Genomic DNA, 18588 nt, shown 5'->3' on the forward strand with positions numbered 1-18588 from the left:
AATATTTAAGATTTAGCTGTGTATAAGATACATAATTTGTATGAGCACATGTGAAATGAATATTAATTTTAATGCTTTGATTGCAAATGTAACTTCCTATCACTGAGAAAAACTATTCATTGTATGTGGTCAGTGGGAAATTAAGTCTCTGAATCTGAACTTACATATGTGGCATGCAGCTTTTCTGTTAGTGAAATCACAGTTCTGGAACCATCAATATATTCCTTAAGTTTTCCTTCAAGTGCATGTAGGAAATACCATGAAATTTACCACTATGTCAGTCTCCTTTAAAGGCCTTAATTATAACTGTCTATACATTTCAGCTTAAATACCTGGACATTAATAAATAAATTAGTTGTATGTCTTATTAGCCACCCCTTCTGTGACTTAACTGGTTGTCTAGAGGTGGAAACTCCTTGTCAGTTGTATGATTGGTATCAGTGTCCATAGTAAACAGGTCTCTGTTGGGTACATGAAAAATATAACACACTGAAATGTGGTCTACCTGAAACACACTCTTGAGTTGTTAAGTTACAGCCATGGCCTCTCTTCCATCTAGCTATGTTTAAAGTTCAAGTACATGAAATTGAGATTTACCAAAGTACCCATACAAACTTTAAACAGCTCTAGTGGATAAACATAAATTAATTAGTGGATTGTTATGATCACCCCCCCCCCCCCCCACACACACACTTCAAAATTTTGTGTAGCACAATTAAATCGTAGCATATTATTTGTAGTCATGGTCATTTTCTTAAATAGCCTCTTGTAGCTACTTCATCTGTCCTTTTGTACCCAAATTCATTCCACATTGTGAAAGGGTGTGCATTGTAATGGATATGACAGATGCTATTAATTAATTAATTAACTGTACTTTGGGACATCAGATAACAAATCTTAATTAAACTGTTAACTGAAATATTTAATTGATTTTGATTTGAAGATCATTGTTTGATCAATAGCTCTTGTGTTCTACACAAAGTATACTTAACATTGCTTAATACAGCTATAATTTATCACATTATTGTACAATCCTGGTTTGATTCATTGTCACGATACAAAAATTCATTTTTAAACTATCAAAAGCTGTTTGTTGTTGATAGCTGGATATTGTTTGAGTGAGTACATTAATAAAATGAGTGGAATCCCATCAGTACATGAAATATACTAGGTTTTCTTATGCTTCTTTGGTTAATTGTCAAGAGTAAAACATCTGTAATAATTTTTGTGTGTGAGAGAGAAGGCAGTTGCATTATCATCATTCATCTTCCTGAAATGTGAGAAAAATACTTAAAAGGGATATGCTAATTTGAGATACTTATAAATTGTATTGCATTTTCCTAAATAAAAACATTCAGATCTAATGAAGTTTATCATTTGGCCACTAAAACTGCAACATCATGAAGGCAACATGCAACAAAAATCTGATTGACATACGGTAAGTTTACTACATGCTTGATTATGCAAGTAATGATCATTTCATTGCAACTGCACAAAGTGTGTGTGTGGAGGGGGGGGGGGGGGGTTAATGTAATCTACATTCTGCATATGCACAGAAGGTTTCTCATACAAAAATCACATTTGAATGTTGCAACAACAAAAAAATCAGGTTTTGAAAATATGATGTAATTGGATAGATAAAAAAATCTACTCATTAAGCAGCAGTAGGAGAACTCACATATAAAAGATATTAAAGTTTGCCATTGGCTCCTTCTTCTGGCAGAAGGGTTGGGGAAAAGGAAGAGGGGTAAAGATTGAGGACTAATGAGGTTTAGGAAAAGGGGTAGAGTTCAGAAAAGGTGCCCAGAACCCTGGGTCAGGGGAGACTTATCAAACGGAATGAGAAGGAAAGACTGATTGTTGGTGACTGTACCAGACAAGATTTGAAAACCTGAGAGCTTAAAGATGGATGACAGGTACTTTTCATGTACTTTAACTTTAAACATAGCTAGATGGAAGAGAGGCCATGGCTGTATGAGAGTGTTTCAGGTAGACCACGTTTCAGTGTGTTATATTTTTCATGTACCCAACAGAGACCTATTTACTATGGACACTGATACCCATCATACAACTGACAAGGAGTTTCAACCTCTAGACAACCTGTTAAGTCACAGAAGGGATGGCTAATAAGACGTGCAACTAATTTATTTACTAATGCCCAGGTATTCAAACTGAAATGTATAGACAGTTATAATTAAGGCCAGGTGGATGGCGCGAACCAAGGACATGTTGTAGTGCTGGTTCCCACCTGCAGAGTTGTAGGAAATTGGTGTCTAGGGAAAGAATCCAGATGGCACATGTGGTGAAACATGCTTTGTGGTCACATCCGTCATGTTGTAATGCATTCTCTGACAGGTTATTGTAAGTTGCCAGTATACATCCTCTGCCTATGCCCATTCATCCTAACTGATAACTTGGTGGTGGTCATGCCATTGTAAAAGTAACTGTGTTACACGACATGTGGTATATGACATGTCATTTCGCAGTTGGCTCTACCTTTGATAGTGTGTGTTTCGCCAGTTACAGAGCTGGTATAGGTGGTGGTAGGATGGTGCATGGGGCCAGTTCCAGGGCTAAGAGCCAAAGGATAGGGTGATGGGTGCAGAAGGAGCATAGGGTCTGAAAAGATATTGAGGAGATTGAGAGGGTGACAAAAAGCTACTCTAGGTGTCACGGGAAAAATGTCAGACAGAATGGACATCATTTCAGGGCACGATTTTAGGAAGTCATAGCCTTGTCAAAGTAGCTGATTAATACATTCAAGACCAATAAAATACTGAGTGAGAAGTGGTGTACTCAATTATATTCATTGAAGGTTGAGGTGAGAATGGTGGTGTCTCGTAAAGAGTCTGCAATGAAAAAATATGTTTGCCTTGAATCCCAAGGCTTTAAGGGAAGGAACATTTGACTGGAAAGGATGGCAACTGTCAAAATGTAAGTACTGTTGTTTATTAGCAGGTTTAATGTGAACAGAAGTGTGCAGCTAAACCTTAATGAGGATGAGGTCAATGTCAAGGAAAGGGGCGTGGTTTTCAGAATAGGGCACTGCGAAATTTAATAGGGAGAATGTATTTAAAGATACCAAGCATTGTAACTGGTCAGCCTCATCTTCAGTCTGTATATGGAAAAGATGTCATCAATGTTTCGATACCAAACAAGCAGCTGAATGAAAGCCCGTTTCAAGTGGCCCATGAAATGGTTAGCATACAAAGAAGCCATCCTGGTTCCCATGGCTGTACCACTGATCTGTTTGTATGTCTGCCACTGGCTCCGAAAACTTGCAAAATTTTAATGCCTCTTATATGTGTATTCCCCTGCTGCTGCTTGGTGAGTAGATTTCTTACATTTGAATATTGGTTATCAGTGAGAAGATCATGTTATCGCTTGTGTAAGAATAACAAATATGTATTAGCATACGTCTGAATTTGACAGGGGCACGATCGTGACCTTTCAGGATGGTGGTTTATCATTCTGCAATATTTCTGCTTGTGTTGGTCACCTTCCCATGACTGTCATGTGAACATGGAAGCCATGGGTTCATGAGGGCCGTAATCAGTGCCATGCAGGATCTCAACCACCCCACATGACAGTGCCCGAGAGGACACACACATTGCTTGCTCTGCCATACAGGATCAAACTGCCTCGTCTCATACCTTGAGTCTGAAAATGGTCCTGTTTGCAATGAGACAAACATTCACACAGATAGTGCAGTGTAGTCTGAAGCACCGTGAACTGTCAGCATGCCAACCATTGTTGCGGCTTCCATTGACATGGCAGCACAGAGTAACGCCAACAGTAGTACACCCAATAACAACTCTGGTTACAGGAATTACACATCTTTGTCTTTTCAGATGAGTCCTGGTTCTCCTTACAGTATCATGATACATGTAACCATGTATGTAGGCTCCAAGGAGAAGAAACATTTCCAGATTGCATTTTTCATCTTTGTCATATGGACTCAGCACCTGGATGTGGGGTGCCGTTGGGTTCCCATAACTGGGCCTGCAGGAGTTATGTTTCTGTTATGTTAAGGCTGGTAGCTATGCCATATCTTGAAGGTCTCCTGTGGCTGTGTCTGTGCCTGTGCCACCCTGACTTTCCTTGATATAATGGGTGTTCGACTCTTGTCTCGACCAACACATTCTCCAGATCTCTCACCCATTGAAAACATGGGTTTGCTGAGAAACAAGCGCACCACCACGCTTCAGCCACTACAATTAACAAGCTTTGGCACAGAGTTGAAGCAGTGTGGAATGACACACCGATCTTTTTGTCATCCAAGCTAAGTTTAACTCATTGCCCATTGGGGTTAGAGCCATTGTCGCTGCTACAGGTGGCAGTTCTGAGCAATGAATTTTCTTGCTTCTATCCCGCAAATCACCTACATATTTAATCATGTGTTCTTCATAGTATAATGTCTATGAGGTGCTACCCAAAATATCCAAGAATTTCATTGTAAAAATCAGAAAACTATACTTGTATCCTAATGACCTCTGTCACCTAAGTAGTCATCTGTGGCTTATATGCAACAATCCCAGCATTGTTATCATTTTTGGAAGCACTCCTGGAAGACTGGAGGATGAAAGACTTGTTGCAGTTCCACTCGGATGTCTTCAGTCGAGTCAAAACGTCGCCCTTTCAACGCGATTTTCGTCTTGAGGAACAGATGGAAGTCATATGGGCTATAGCTGGTGACTAGGGAGGTTGGAGACTGTTGTCCTATTATTGTTGACCAGGAATTCCTTCACAAGTGAAGTGTGTGCACATGTGTTGCCATGATGCACCAATCAGTCTTGCTTTCTCCACAAATCTGGCCATTTGCATGGGAAGTGCTTGAACCACTCAAATGTTCTTGTTTGACGCAGTGCACTCTCACCAAATGCCTCTGTTAGCATGTGGTGGGTTTCAGCTATAGTTTTCTTCAACTTGAAACAGAATTTGATGCAAATCTGTTGCTCATTCACGTTATCCATATCACAGTTCGCAGAAGCATTGGAAGATGTCTTCTCACACACCATTGCAACTCGCAGCTGCAAGCACCAAAGATGATGCAACTTTTTGTCCCAGAAACTAAGATGTGTACCTCAAGATATCTAGTGGCAGAATGTCGTACTGTTACTGGTTCAACCAGTGCAATGAAGTTCTCGGATATTTTGAGTAGCACCTAATATGTACAATACATAGTATTTTGTTATTTACTATCCTTCCTGGTGTTGCAATTTTAATGGCCAGCGGTGTAAATGAGTGTACACAGTGAAAAAAAATTCCTGTATGTGTTACTCAGGAACTAACAAGTCTCACTGTCTGCAAATTTTTTGCAGGTGACATAACAAGAGAGCGTACAAATAAAACAAAAGTACTGAAGGATGGAAATGCAACAGTAACAGGCTTGGCTTTTCGAACTACATCAAAATTAAGTCATTTGTTTGTTGTTACAACGAATTCCTTATTTTTGTACAATATCACTGTGAGGGATAAAGAGCAGAAGGTAACTATAATTGTCTTCTACAATTTTGTACTTAATACTAGTAATTACATTAAAAAATTGTTCTGTGTGCGATCAGCTCTTTCTCCCATTCTGTGTTAGAATACTGCAGCATAGAATGATATAATCCTTCTTTCATGGCAGAAAGAGCTGTTTACAGAAACTTGTAACTGGAACTAACTTTTAGAAAAGACAATGCTTCATTTTGTGTTTGTAGAAGACATCATAAATCTCTTCTGGGAACAAGAGAAAATGAACATTCTTTATCGTTTTATGTAAAGATGGAAAGCACAGTATGGAAAATAATATGTATAAGAGAAGAGATGATTTAGCATCAAGTAGAAGTGGATCGAAGGCACAAGGCTTTGGTAGCAGGAGAGGCAAAGTTGACAGCCAGCAGTACTGTTTAGCTTGATTGGCTAGCAAAATTTTGTCATGGAGGTGGCCCTCAAGTGAGAATCTTGATTGATGGAATCCTTGTGTGATCGGCGTCTGGCACAGAAAAACTCACTCGGAGTGAACTGATCTGGTCTGACTCATGTGCTGCCCTAAATACCTTTCGGTGCTAGGATACAGCCAGGTCTATTTTCGATCATGTCTCTTGCAGAAGAGACTAGGTCCATGTGGCCTGCAGCCTCCTGGTGGACACTCGTAGCATGCCACCTGTCTTCCGCAGAACTGTCCTTGTGGGTTAGGCATCTTCGAAGCACTGATGTGATGCTGATTTCTGACACTTCAGGCGTTAAGACTTTGTACAGCCCACACCCCTTCCAGAGGGGAGGAAATGGCGAAGCTCATCTCTACATCCCTTTAGTAGCCAGATTCTGTCCAGGCAGCCCGGGCAATTGGGGGATGAAATGCACATCCATTGGTGTCGACCCCCCTACGGGTCCGGGTGTTAGAATAGGCCCACAGTATTCCTACTTGTCGTAAGAGGCGACTAAATGGAGTCTCACATGTTTCGGCCTTTATGTGATGGTCCCCTGTAGGGTTTGACCTTCATTTTTCAAAATTTTCCCAAAGAGTGAGCCAATTGGGGAAGGGCACTTTACATGGTGCATAGTGTCCATCATGCGCTGAAACCTCTTGCATCCTTTGTCGACGTGGATCTGCACTTCCGCTCATTTTCCAGCTGTTGGGTTAGATCGCCCTTCTGGGTGCGTTTTCCTCCATCCTCTGTGCAGTATTGCTTTCTGTGCTGTCATTGATAATGGACTCCTTAGCTCGTTTGCACCTGATATCCAGTGTGGTAGCCAGTCTGTTGTGGTGGGGCTGCCATGTACCCTGTTGGTTGTAGCCCCCTGACCACACAGCGATCGCTCTGCTGATGCCTGCGCTGTTATCTAACCACGTATGCCAAGGAGTAGATGCCCGTCACCCTGGGGCATCAGGACTCCCGGCAATGGCCATCCTGTTGTTAGATGGCCTTTGTTGCGGCTGGCACCCGTGGGGAGGGCCCCTGATCGGAGTGGGTGGCATCAGGGTGGATGACACGTCATGAAGCACAGTGCATCATCTCTTGCTGGTAGTCAACAAGCAGCAGTCTCCAAGTGATCAGGGTGTAACTTCAATGCTAAGAAATATGACCCCAAATCATTCCTCCCCTCCCCCCCCCCCCCTCACTTTCGCCCCCCTGGCCACACCATGGGAGGAATTCCAGGCTAAGGATAGCAGCGAAGTTTATTCACCCCAGTACCTCATATGTACGAGAGTTCATGGGGAATCTTTCTTGTCAATGAACCCTCAGTTTTTTGTGGAGCATTTGGAGGACAAGTTTTGGGAGGTGGAGGGCTTTTCCAAAATGTGATCAGGGGTGGTCTTGTTCAAAACAGCATCCTCTGCCCAGTCACGGGCACTACTTGCCTGTGACAAGCTAGGGGATGTTTCTGTTTCCATCATGCCCCATAAGAGCTTAAATGTGGTCCAGGGTATCATAATTCACAGGGACCTTCTTTTGCAGTCTGATGATGAGCTGCGTGCCAAATTTGAGCAGTGAGGTGTCCATTTCATCCGGCATGTCCACTGGGGTCTGAAGGATAATCGGGTTGCCACTGGTGCCTCCATCTTGGCCTTCGAGGGTGACACATCGCCTAAGAAGGTCATGGTGCTGGTCTACCGCTGTGACATAAAGCCAATTATGCCTCCCCCAGTGCGGTGCTTAAGTGCAGGAAGTCCAGGCACATGTCTTCACACTGTACTTCCAGCGTCACCTGTTGGGGTTGTGGACGTTCTTCATGTCCCAATACTCCCTGTGTCTCGCCTCCCATCCATGTCAACTGCAGAGAGCACCATTCACTTTTATTGCCAGACTGCAGGATTCTTCAGAAAGAAAGAAAAATAATGGAACACAAGACCCTGGACAAACTGACCTACACTGAGGCTAAGAGAATATATGAGAGGCTACATCCTGTGCATGTGATGTCAACCTATGCCGCCGCTACAACAGTGGTTCTATCATCTTCCGTTCCGCCACATATAGTTGGCTCTCAGAACTGTCAGACTCCACCTGTCCCCTTGGTGGTGGGGGGCACTTCCCTCCCTGTTGCTCCTGCACAGCCTACTTCAGGAGCAACAGCCCCCTCCAATCCCCCCCCCCCCCCCCCCAACCATCGAGGACATCATTCCCCACTTCTCAGCTGGAGAAGCGTAAGTCTTCTTTGGCTCCACTCGCCAGGAAGGGATCCCTTGGGTCACTCCCTTCCCAGGTTCCTGCCAGTGGGTGAAGCAACCACAGATAGCTGTTCGTAGGGCTTCACTGTCCTCCTCAGTCTCCCAGATTGAATCAGTGAAACCCTCTGAGCCAGACAAACCTAAAGAGCAGCAAGAGAAACCTTTAAAGAAAAAGACTCCCAAGAACCAAGGCACTGCAGTGGCACCCACACCACCACTACCTACAATCTCTGACTCTGAGGATGAGGTGGAGATTCTGGCATCCACGGAGGACCTAGATCTCGCTGGGCCCTCAGTCACAATGGATGTCGGTCACACAGGTACACATATGGTGGCAGCAGGTGACCCTGAGGCATAGACTGCCTCATTGTGTGTTTCATGCCTTCCCAGTCTCACGATCACGTAATCCTCCAGTGGAATTGTGGTGGTTTTTTCCACCACCTGGCTGAGCTACGGCAGCTATTAAGCTTTACACCTGCTGTCTGCATTGCCCTCCAGGAAACCTGGTTCCCTGCAATGCGGAGCCCTGCCCTCCGCAGCTATAAGGGATATTACAGGAACCGTTGTGGCTGTAATAGAGTGTCAGGTGGTGTTTTCGTCTATGTCCTGAACTTGGTATGCAGTGAACCTGCGCCCTTTCAAACCCCTCTTCAAGCTGTGGCTGTCACAATAAGGACGACGCAGGAAATAACTGTCTACAATGTATATCTTCCTCAACGTATTAGCTCCACTGATTGATCAACTCCCTAAACCTTTCCTACTTTAGGGAGATTTTAATTCGCATAACCTCTTGTGGGATGGCACCATGCGTACTGGCTGAGGTAGGGAGGTCGAAAATTTAGTCACAACTCGACCTCTGCCTCTTAAATTCAGGTGCCCTCACACATTTCAGTGTGGCACATGGCGCGTATTCGGCCATTGATCTCTTGGTTTGCAGTCCTGGCCTTCTTCCATCTACCCACTGGAGAGCACTTGACGACCTGTGTGGTAGTGACCACTTCCCCGTGTTCCTGTCACTCCCCTGGCATCATGCCCACGGACACCTACCCAGATGGGCTTTAAAAAAGGCAGACTGGGAAGCCTTCACCTCTGCTGTCACTACTGAATCTCCCCCGCATGCTGCCATTGATGTTGTCGTTGAGCAGGTCACTACAATGATCGTTTCTGCGGCGGAAAACATGATCCCTCATTCTTTAGGGTGTCTCCGGCAAAAGACAGTCCCTTGGTGGTCGCTGGAAGTCACCGAAGCAATTAAAAGAGCATCGGCGAGCTCTACAGCGACAGAAGCGGCACCCTTCCCTAGAGCACCTAATAGCTTTTAAACGGCTCTGTGCTCGCATTCGCCAGCTTATAAAACGATGGAAACGGGAGTGTTGGGAAAGGTACATGTCAACCATTGGGTGCCATACGTCACCTTCCCAAGTCAGGATGAAGATCAGGTGTCCCTGGCATTAACATCAATGGTGTGTTATCTACCGATGCAAATGCGATTGCCGAGCACTTTGCTGAGCACTATGCTCGAGCCTCTGTGTTGGAGAACTACCCTCCAGCCTTTTGCACCCTCAAACGGAGGATGGAAAGGAAAGTCCTCTTGTTCACTACACACCACAGTGAACCCTATAACACCCCATTTACTGAGTTGGAACTCCTCAGCACCCTTGCACATTGCCCCGACACAGCTCCTGGGCCAGATCGTATCCACAGTCAGATGATTAAACATTCATCTCAGTGGCAGGAGAACACCATCAATTCTGGTCAAAACCCACTTGATGTGGATAGCTACCGGTCCATTAGCCTCACCAACTTTCTTTGTAAGCTGTTGGAACTTACGGTGTGTCAGTGGTTGGGTTGGGTCCTGGAGTCACGTGACCTACTTGCTCCATGTCAGGGCAGCTTCCGCCAGGGTCGCTATACCACTGATAATCTTGTGTCCCTCGAGTCTGCCATCTGAACAGCCTTTTCCAACACCAAATCTGGTGCCATCTTTTTTGACTTACATAAAGGATATGCTACGACCTGGTGACATCATATCCTTGCCACATTGTATGAGTGGGTCTCCGGAGCCTGCTCCCGATTTTTATCCAAAACTTCCTGTCACTCCGTACTTTCCATGTCCATGTTAGACCTTTCACATGGCCCTAAGGACTCTTGTTAACCTTGCGGTTCTCTGCTATCACTTCTTGACATGTACTGGGGCCATGAAGTGATTTACACTGACACCTTGATGGCTGATGGTCATGCAGGCTTTGCTTATGTTCATGGAGGACATATTGAACAGCACTCCTTGCCAGATGGCTGCAGTGTTTTCAATGTATAGCTGATAGCCATATCTTGTGCTCTTGAGCACATTTGCTCACGCCCTGGCAAGTCATTTCTCCCGTGTACTGACTCCTCAAGCAGCCTACAAGCTATTGACCAGTGCTACCCTCGCCATCCTTTGGTAGCATCCATTCAGGAGTCCATCTATGCCCTGGAATGATCCTATCATTCAGTGGTGTTTGTGTGGACCCCAGGACACGTCGGAATCCCAGGCAACGAACCTGCCGACAGGCTGGCCAAACAGGCTATGTGGAAACTGCTTCTGGAGATGGGCATCTCCGAAACTGACCTGCGTTCTCTTACACCACAGGGTTTTTCGCCTTTGGAAGACTTAATGGCTTAACAATATGCACAACAAGCTGTGTGTCACTAAGGAGACTACAAATGTGTGTAAATCTTCCTTGTGCTCCTCTCACACGGAATCGGTTGTCCTCTGCCAGCTCCACATTGGCCATATATGGCCAACGCATGGTTACGTCCTCCATCGCGAGGACCCACCTTGGTGTTGCTGTGGCACACCAATGACTGTCATCCACCTCTTACTGGACTGCCCACTTTTAGCCTCTCTGCAGTGGACTTTTAACTTTCCTAGCACCCTACCTTCGGTGTTGGGCGACAATGCCTCAGCTGCAGCTTTAGCTTTACATTTTATTCATGAGGGTGGGTTTTATCATTTGATCTAAGTTTTAGTGCATGTCCTTTGCCCCTCTGTGTCCTCCACCTTAGTGTTTTTAGGATGGATGTTTTAATGAGTGGCTGGCTTCTCCTTTTTATTCTCATGGTCAGCCAGTCATGGTAATCTCCTCTCTTATTTTGATCTATTGTACATGTTTCTTGTGTGTCTCTGTGGTTTTCTTGTCCAATTTTGTCCATTTTAGTGTTTGTTTGCCCTTCCTGTAGAATGAGCCTCTTCATTACATCACAACTCCTTTGTAATTTTATTGCTCCCCAGCCCGTCCCTCATTACCAGGTAGCATGCCGTGTTAGATTGAGTGCTGGTGGGACACCCTGTTTAAAGAACCCCAAGTCATCTTTCACTGTATCTCATACAACACATGTTTTTGGAGGTAGACAGAAAAGACATTTAATGTTACATTGAGCCAAGATTTTGCCGACTCTTCGATACTTTGACAACATTGGCAGATTCACCCTTGTCTTATCCTCTTAAGGTTGTTGAGCTCCCTTGACAGGTTTTCTTTAACTGATATTGCATGGGCTCTGTGGACCAGTGTACATAACATATCCTCATGCTGTGAAAGATGATGGCAGCTGGAGGCATGGGGATACATATCACTGAGAGTGTTTCTCCTGTGCACACTGTGTCTCATAGTGTCACGGTGCTCAACTAGGATGTCCAAAAAGGGGAATTCGCTATTCTCGTCCACCACTGTAGTGAATTTGATGTTGGAATGCAGTGAATTCAAATGCTGGAGAAGCTCCTGAAGCCTCTCGCTCCCATGTGGTCACACCACAAATGTGTCCATCAACATATTTGAAAAACAGTGTGTGTTTTAGGGCACTCTTTTCCAAGTTTTTTCTTTGAAGGCCCCATGCAGTATCAGGCAAAGATAGCCTACCAAGGAAACTCAACAACCTTAACAACATATTCAAGAAGAACGGATACAGTGGGAGGCTAACTGACATCCTTCCAGATGGAAGGTACAGATTCAGTGAATAGAACACGACAAGGAAATAAAGACAATGGTGTATCTACCATATTCAGTGAGGTATCGAACAAAATTGGAAATGAAATGTAAACAAATGGAAGTGGAAAGACAGGCTTCAGCATTTTGGGAAATACAATTTGCCAATGTCTGATCAATAAAGACAGTGACTTCACCCTCAGTAAAGTATGGGACCCATAGCTGAGCCAACTGAAGTCACAACGTCAATTGAGAATGACATCCATGTCTGAGGGGGCAGCAGAAAAATTGAGGAACTGGAGTTTGCACCCATATTTTGGTGATCGTATTCCCCCACCGTTCCACTTGATGTAGCATGTGTCCTTTTAATGAGAGAAGCAGTGGGGACTGATAAGAGTATAAAGAAGGAATGATGTAGCAAAGACATTCATTCTGCAGATTCTCCTGAAGTTGACAGCAAGGTATGCTGTCAAAATATTGTGTTATGTAAACAACTGCACTCGGCTGCACACCTGAGAACAGTTGATTCGCCAGGAAAGCTTAAGATCACACATTTCTTGTGTTATTAATAACCATTCATCAGTTGCATTCCCAGTTGCTAAGTTCATTTTGTTTGCAGTTTACACAAATGGTTTGAGAAATAACAACTGCAAAATGATTCTACTAGCAAATGATAAAATATAAAGGTTTGCAGATAGATGACAACATTAAATTATTAAGATTAAAAGTGATAATAAATTTACTTGGAAGCATACCTCGTAACTGCTGGAAATCATAAGGGAATCTTTCTTTGTGACAGCAATATGGTTCATATTAGTGGCATAAAAATAAAAAAATCAACATTTTATCTAGTTTAATTCTACAATGATATATGGTATCATACTTTACCATATTAAAATTTTCATAAACCAAAAATGTATGATTTGATTTCTTGTGTGAATTGCAGAATTCCTTGTAGAAACCAGTTCAAAGAATTAAAAATGTCATATCCTCTTCCTCAGGTTATTCATTCATAAATGCAAATGTGTGCAGACAATATACCATTTTTTTCTTTCAAGAACAGATCAGTTCACTAAATCAACAGTAGGAAAAAAATATGTAAATCCTGAAATGCACTTGCTTTGATCCAGAAAGGTATCAATTATTTGGGAACACACATTTTCAGTAATATATCAGTCACAAGAAATTCAGATACTATTAATTTACAATTAAGAGGAATTTGGATTTATTCTTTTCCTCTGTCAAATAATTTCGTAATATTACTAATTTACGTAAATTGGTAACAGTAATGTACATATGCAGCCTACATATTTATGTGTTTATAAACAATATTTTATAAATCCGTAAACAGAAAAGTGTAATTTCTTTTTTTTATTTTCTTCTTACAGATCATTCACCATCATGTCAGTTATGACTTGATAAAAACACTTTACTATTATCCATTTCATAATGATTGACCCCTGACTTATATGCTGATTATATCACATGCCAAACGTGGATGTGTTGTACCTTCCCAGAATTGTGGAAATGTCTACTTCTATTTTGTGTATGAATATTACATTTTAGTTGCAAAGGGGGCGACAGCATGCTCTTTTGAGTGTTTTTTGATGAGTGTCAACTTTGAGGAGTCATAGAAGTCAGTTTATGATTAGGAGAATAATTCCCTTTGCACAGTTTAAAGGTACAACCATTTTCTACTTACAGGTGAATTTTTGTTGCTCTCTGATTGATCATTTTGTCCTAATAATGGTGGATGTGGATTGCTGCAGTTTGCCTGGTTGTAATGAGTTAACAAACGAAAAGTGTAGATGCAAGCTGTGTTGTTGCCTTTCACAGCAGTTATGCTTTTATGCACTTAACTCTCCATAAAGCACTAATATCGTGAGTTTAATTTATTTGCTTTTGTATCGTTATGCTCCCTGTGCTTGCATGTGCTATGTTTCCGGATCTCTAAACAGTATTTCCACTTCATTATTCATCATTGCAGTTTTTACTTTATGGCTTCCTGTCAGATAGGAAACGATCGTGCAACCTATCTATGTTTTGTACTCATACAAGACAGTCTTCGTGATGTAATGCCTTGTGCATGTGTGAAACCATGTATCATTTATGGAGTTGCTGAAAGTCCATGGTGATCAGCAGCTTTCAGTGCATGTGCTTACTTTGGGTCTGAAAAAGAACAGGGCATGATCAGTTCCTATCACAGATGGTAAAGAGAACTTCTGAATATGTCAGTGTTAGTGAAAGTCAAGCAAATTTCGAGAGAGTGTAACTTTGTCTTGGATAACTGAAGAAGTGTACTGGTAGGTGACAGAAGTTTGCATTGGACGAGTTTGCACAGGGAACCATAAGAGGGAAAATCCTGGACTTCTGTGTGGAAAAAGTAGTTTCCGAAAGTAGCTGTCATATTGCAGAAGTTAGACTGAAGTGGAAGACTTTTTTGATGTGAATGAAATGACCCCCTGGTGTTCTATTCAGAAATTGGGCTCCAGAAACAGAAAGTGGAACAAAAACCCTGTGCTGATGGAAAATAACCAAGTAGCAGGAATAAGAAATGAGCCAAACACTGAACGGACTTATTATTACACTGATGAGAACTGTAGCACCAATCCTTCCAGAAAGTTTTTATGGCAGGAGCAAAAATTGCCTTATGCATCATAAAATATTTATGATTATCACAGACGAAGTATTTGAGAGTGGAATGGATGGAAAGGAGGAATTCAAACACCATCTGGTTCTTGAAAAACGGATTATAAGGTGCCACATTGGGGACAAAAATGAATTTGAGTAAAATGCTCTCGTATGTTTTACTGGGCAACAAGGAGGTGCAATTTATCATTCTGAGATGAATGCCTGACCCTACAAAGAGTGGTCTAGGAGTGTAGTGGTGTAGGAGTGTTCTCGGAAAATTACCAGACAGATTGGCCTCAGTATCACTCAGTGGTAAAATTGAGGAAGGATTCTATTATTGAATGGATGTAAAGCAATAATGTAGAGCTTCCATCAAACTCCACATCATAGGCAGAATTTACTAAAGTAAGCCCACTGGACCCCATGCGACTTTACTTCAGGTCACAAGAATACCTTTTAGAAATGTACAACATTTGTGAGAAAAGTAATGAGGCTGATTTTTTATGTAACTAAGTTTTTATTTATATGGTTATAATAGAAGGAAACATTCCACGTAGGAAAAATATACCTAAAAACAAAGATGATGTGACTTACCAAATGAAGGTGCTGGCAGGTCGACAGACACACAAACGAATACAAACATACACACAAAATTCAAGCTTTCGCAACAAACTTTTGCCTCATCAGGAAAGAGGGAAGGAGAGGGAAAGACGAAAGGATGTGGGTTTTAAGGGAGAGAGTAAGGAGTCATTCCAGTCCCGGGAGCGGAAAGACTTACCTTAGGGGGAAAAAAGGATGGGTATACACTCGCGCGCGCACACACACACACACACACACACACACACATACAGACACAAGCAGACATATTTAAAGACCAATAATGTCTGCTTGTGTCTGTATATGTGTGGATGCAGTGTTATCAGTGTCATTACTTTTCTCACATACCTTGCATTGCACTCAGTTAAAATTAAACATCTTTTTCCTTCGGTGTACTGTCAATTAAACACAATTGAATTTATTTGGGCATCTGTCAAGAAAAAGGTAGCAAAGGAGAACAAGAATTTTAAGATACACGATACTTTGCAGTTGTGTCGCACCACTCTGGAAAGTGTTCCCCAAAGTATCTGGAGGAATTTAGTGAAACTTGAAAATAGCTATGGACAAAGAACTCACTGTCTTGACACAGGAATAGAACCATTGCTGGTCCAAGTAGATGACTGCAGTAGCAACAGCGAGACCTCAACCTGCAGTGAAAATGATTAAGATCGGTTTTATTTCATTTATCATTCTTTCCTGCAGAATGTATTTGAGCCACATGATTTTTCATTAGTGATTAAGATAGGTTTTATTTCATTCATCATTCTTTCTGGCAAAATTTATTCGAGCTACATGATTTTTCATTTACTGTTAAAATGTACAATTCATTTCATTGTTCGTTTATTCAGAGCTTTGGGTATACTGAGTGTTCACTTGCAAATTCCTATGTTATTGCAGTGTATTTGTAACAGCAACTGAGCGCACTAATGCTGTATTGGAATGCTAGTAGGAAGCTGCCATTTTTCACTGGTGAATAGGTGCTTGCTTATTGCACATTACAACAATGGCAATGCACTGGTATGACAACGTTGCTCCTCCACAGCCTCACATATATTGCAGCTGCTAACACAATTGCTTTACAAGCTCTTGAGTGATAAACATGGGGACCATTCATTGGTAATGACATACGATGTAACCAATTAGAATTCAAGCTTTACACATGTTCGTTTTCTGCCTCAGTTGCTACAATGGTAAGCTCAGTCTCAGAGTCTTGCATTTGACATATAGTGATGAAACGACTAAACAGAAAGTAACAAAAATCTGTGCGCAAATAGAGCAAGGTTTTATCTTTAAACTGTGCAAAGGAAAAATTTCTCCTAAGTGTGTTCTCACTTCTATGACTCCTCAAGGATGACACTCGCCAAACAATACTCGAAAAAGCACGCTTTCTTTTAAATTTTACTTTGTATGTTGTTACCATTTCAACTAAAGTGTAATATTCATACACAAAATAAAGGTAGACATTTCCACAGTTCTGATAAGGTACAACACATCAATATTTGTCAAGCGATGTATCCAGAATATGAGCTCATAGTCAGACGTCAGTAATTATGAAATTGATTGTAGGTGTGGTCCTATTGAAGATGGCATGTCATTGTCTCTCTTTGAGATTAAGTACTGACATGGGTTAAATGGGTCCAATAGTTTCAATGTGGACTCCAAAGCACATTGCAGCTTGGTGTTTTTTCGCATTAACAAATCACTGAAATCATTGGGAGCGATGAAAAAAAGCAATAAACGGCAAAAAAAAAAAAAAGGTCTTGGGCTGACTGGGGATTCAACCCCAGATCTTCCAATTTTACTGTGACTCATACCCATTTAGCCATCAAGTTAAATCTAAGTATATCAGTTTTTATATGAAAATTGTATTCCATATCATGTTTAGTTACATGCACCACACCCTCGATCTCTTCAGTATGAGTCTTAGGAGCAAACAGTGTAACTAATGTAACGTAATGTAATTGTATAAACAAGGGCATAAATAAAGAAAATGAAGTATTAAGCCACCATTTAGTACGTTAACAAGAACCTGAATATTGTAGCTGAGTTTTCAAACTTGCATCTCCACTCATTTTGCAAAAACAATTATGGTATCTTTGAAAATGGTTATCAGTGTAGAATTGTATTTTGATGTTAACAGTTATTCTTGTTTTGCAATATAAGGCCCCTTCTTCAATAACCAACACATGCTTTGTGTAGGTATAGGGTGAAGGTACTGTTATGAGAGGACTGTTAATCTGATATTTAGAGAATGGAAATGCCATCAGTTTCTATACATGGAATTTAAGATATAATTTTATGTTTTTAAATTTTCTTTTTCAAGGTCCTACTAGATAGCATGGGATGTAGCAAAAAATGTTCTGTATTTGCTGATGCCTCACAGGACAGCCATTTCATGATTGGCAGAAATGATGTAAGTCATATTTTAGATAATCTGTAATTGCTAATGCAGGTATTATTTAATTCATAAGTTTTGTACATTTTGTGCCTTATTGTATGCTGTCAGGCTGTTTATTGTTATACACCTGATGGGCGTGGACCATGCTATGCTGTTGAGGGTGAGAAGATTATGCTGCAGTGGTTCAGAAGCTACCTGGTCATTGTTGCCAAAGAAACCAAAACAATAACTGCAGTATCAACAGTATCTCCAAAGTAAGTCTGTGATTGTGGGTACTTACTCTGAGTTGCCAGGGTTTTGTGTAGTGTGAAGTTTAGTCAAAAAAATAGGGTGTATATTGTAACCTTATTTACTAATTATTAGTTAACAGGGACGGAAGGTTTCGCTTATGGAATGTGTTGGATCCACCACTCAGTTTGCTTAAATCATATAAGAAAACATTTCAGTGCCATGTATGGTGCTATTGTATCGGCACACTCTGAAAGGTATGCTATCTGAACCAGAAAGCTTGCCTTTAGTAAGTATTTTAAGCTGCTTCGCTACACCAAATATAACTAATTTTAAGTCACTCGTTGTGGCAGTTGCTCATGATTCAAATTCTGGAACATCTTCTTTGGCGAAGAAATTTTGGAAAACTGTGTTTACAGACTCTGCTTTAAAGGTGCTGTAATCAGTAATATTAATGTTGGTATCACACAGTGAAGTTAGTGATTGTGTCTTGTTGCTGATGTACTTTACATATGATGAGAATCTCTTTGGATTTTCTGTGACATTTCAAGACAGAGTTTCATAGTGGAAGCTATTAAAAGCATCTTGTATTGAACCCCATGCTAAGTTTCAAGTTT

At 41.6% G+C, this 18588-nt stretch overlaps 1 protein-coding gene across 1 annotated transcript in view; it reads left to right on the forward strand.

The window, feature by feature from the left end:
* Positions 1-18588, forward strand: part of LOC126162660 (vacuolar protein sorting-associated protein 11 homolog) — a 202161-nt gene that overhangs the window by 62377 nt on the left and 121196 nt on the right. The window contains exons 5-7 of the mRNA XM_049919301.1: positions 5322-5488; positions 17669-17758; positions 17852-17997. Of these exons, the coding sequence (XP_049775258.1) occupies positions 5322-5488; positions 17669-17758; positions 17852-17997 (403 nt within the window). The remainder of the gene's footprint in view (positions 1-5321; positions 5489-17668; positions 17759-17851; positions 17998-18588) is intronic.

This window comes from Schistocerca cancellata, chromosome 2 (genome assembly GCF_023864275.1).
Source record: "Schistocerca cancellata isolate TAMUIC-IGC-003103 chromosome 2, iqSchCanc2.1, whole genome shotgun sequence".
NCBI classification, from domain to species: domain Eukaryota; kingdom Metazoa; phylum Arthropoda; class Insecta; order Orthoptera; family Acrididae; genus Schistocerca; species Schistocerca cancellata.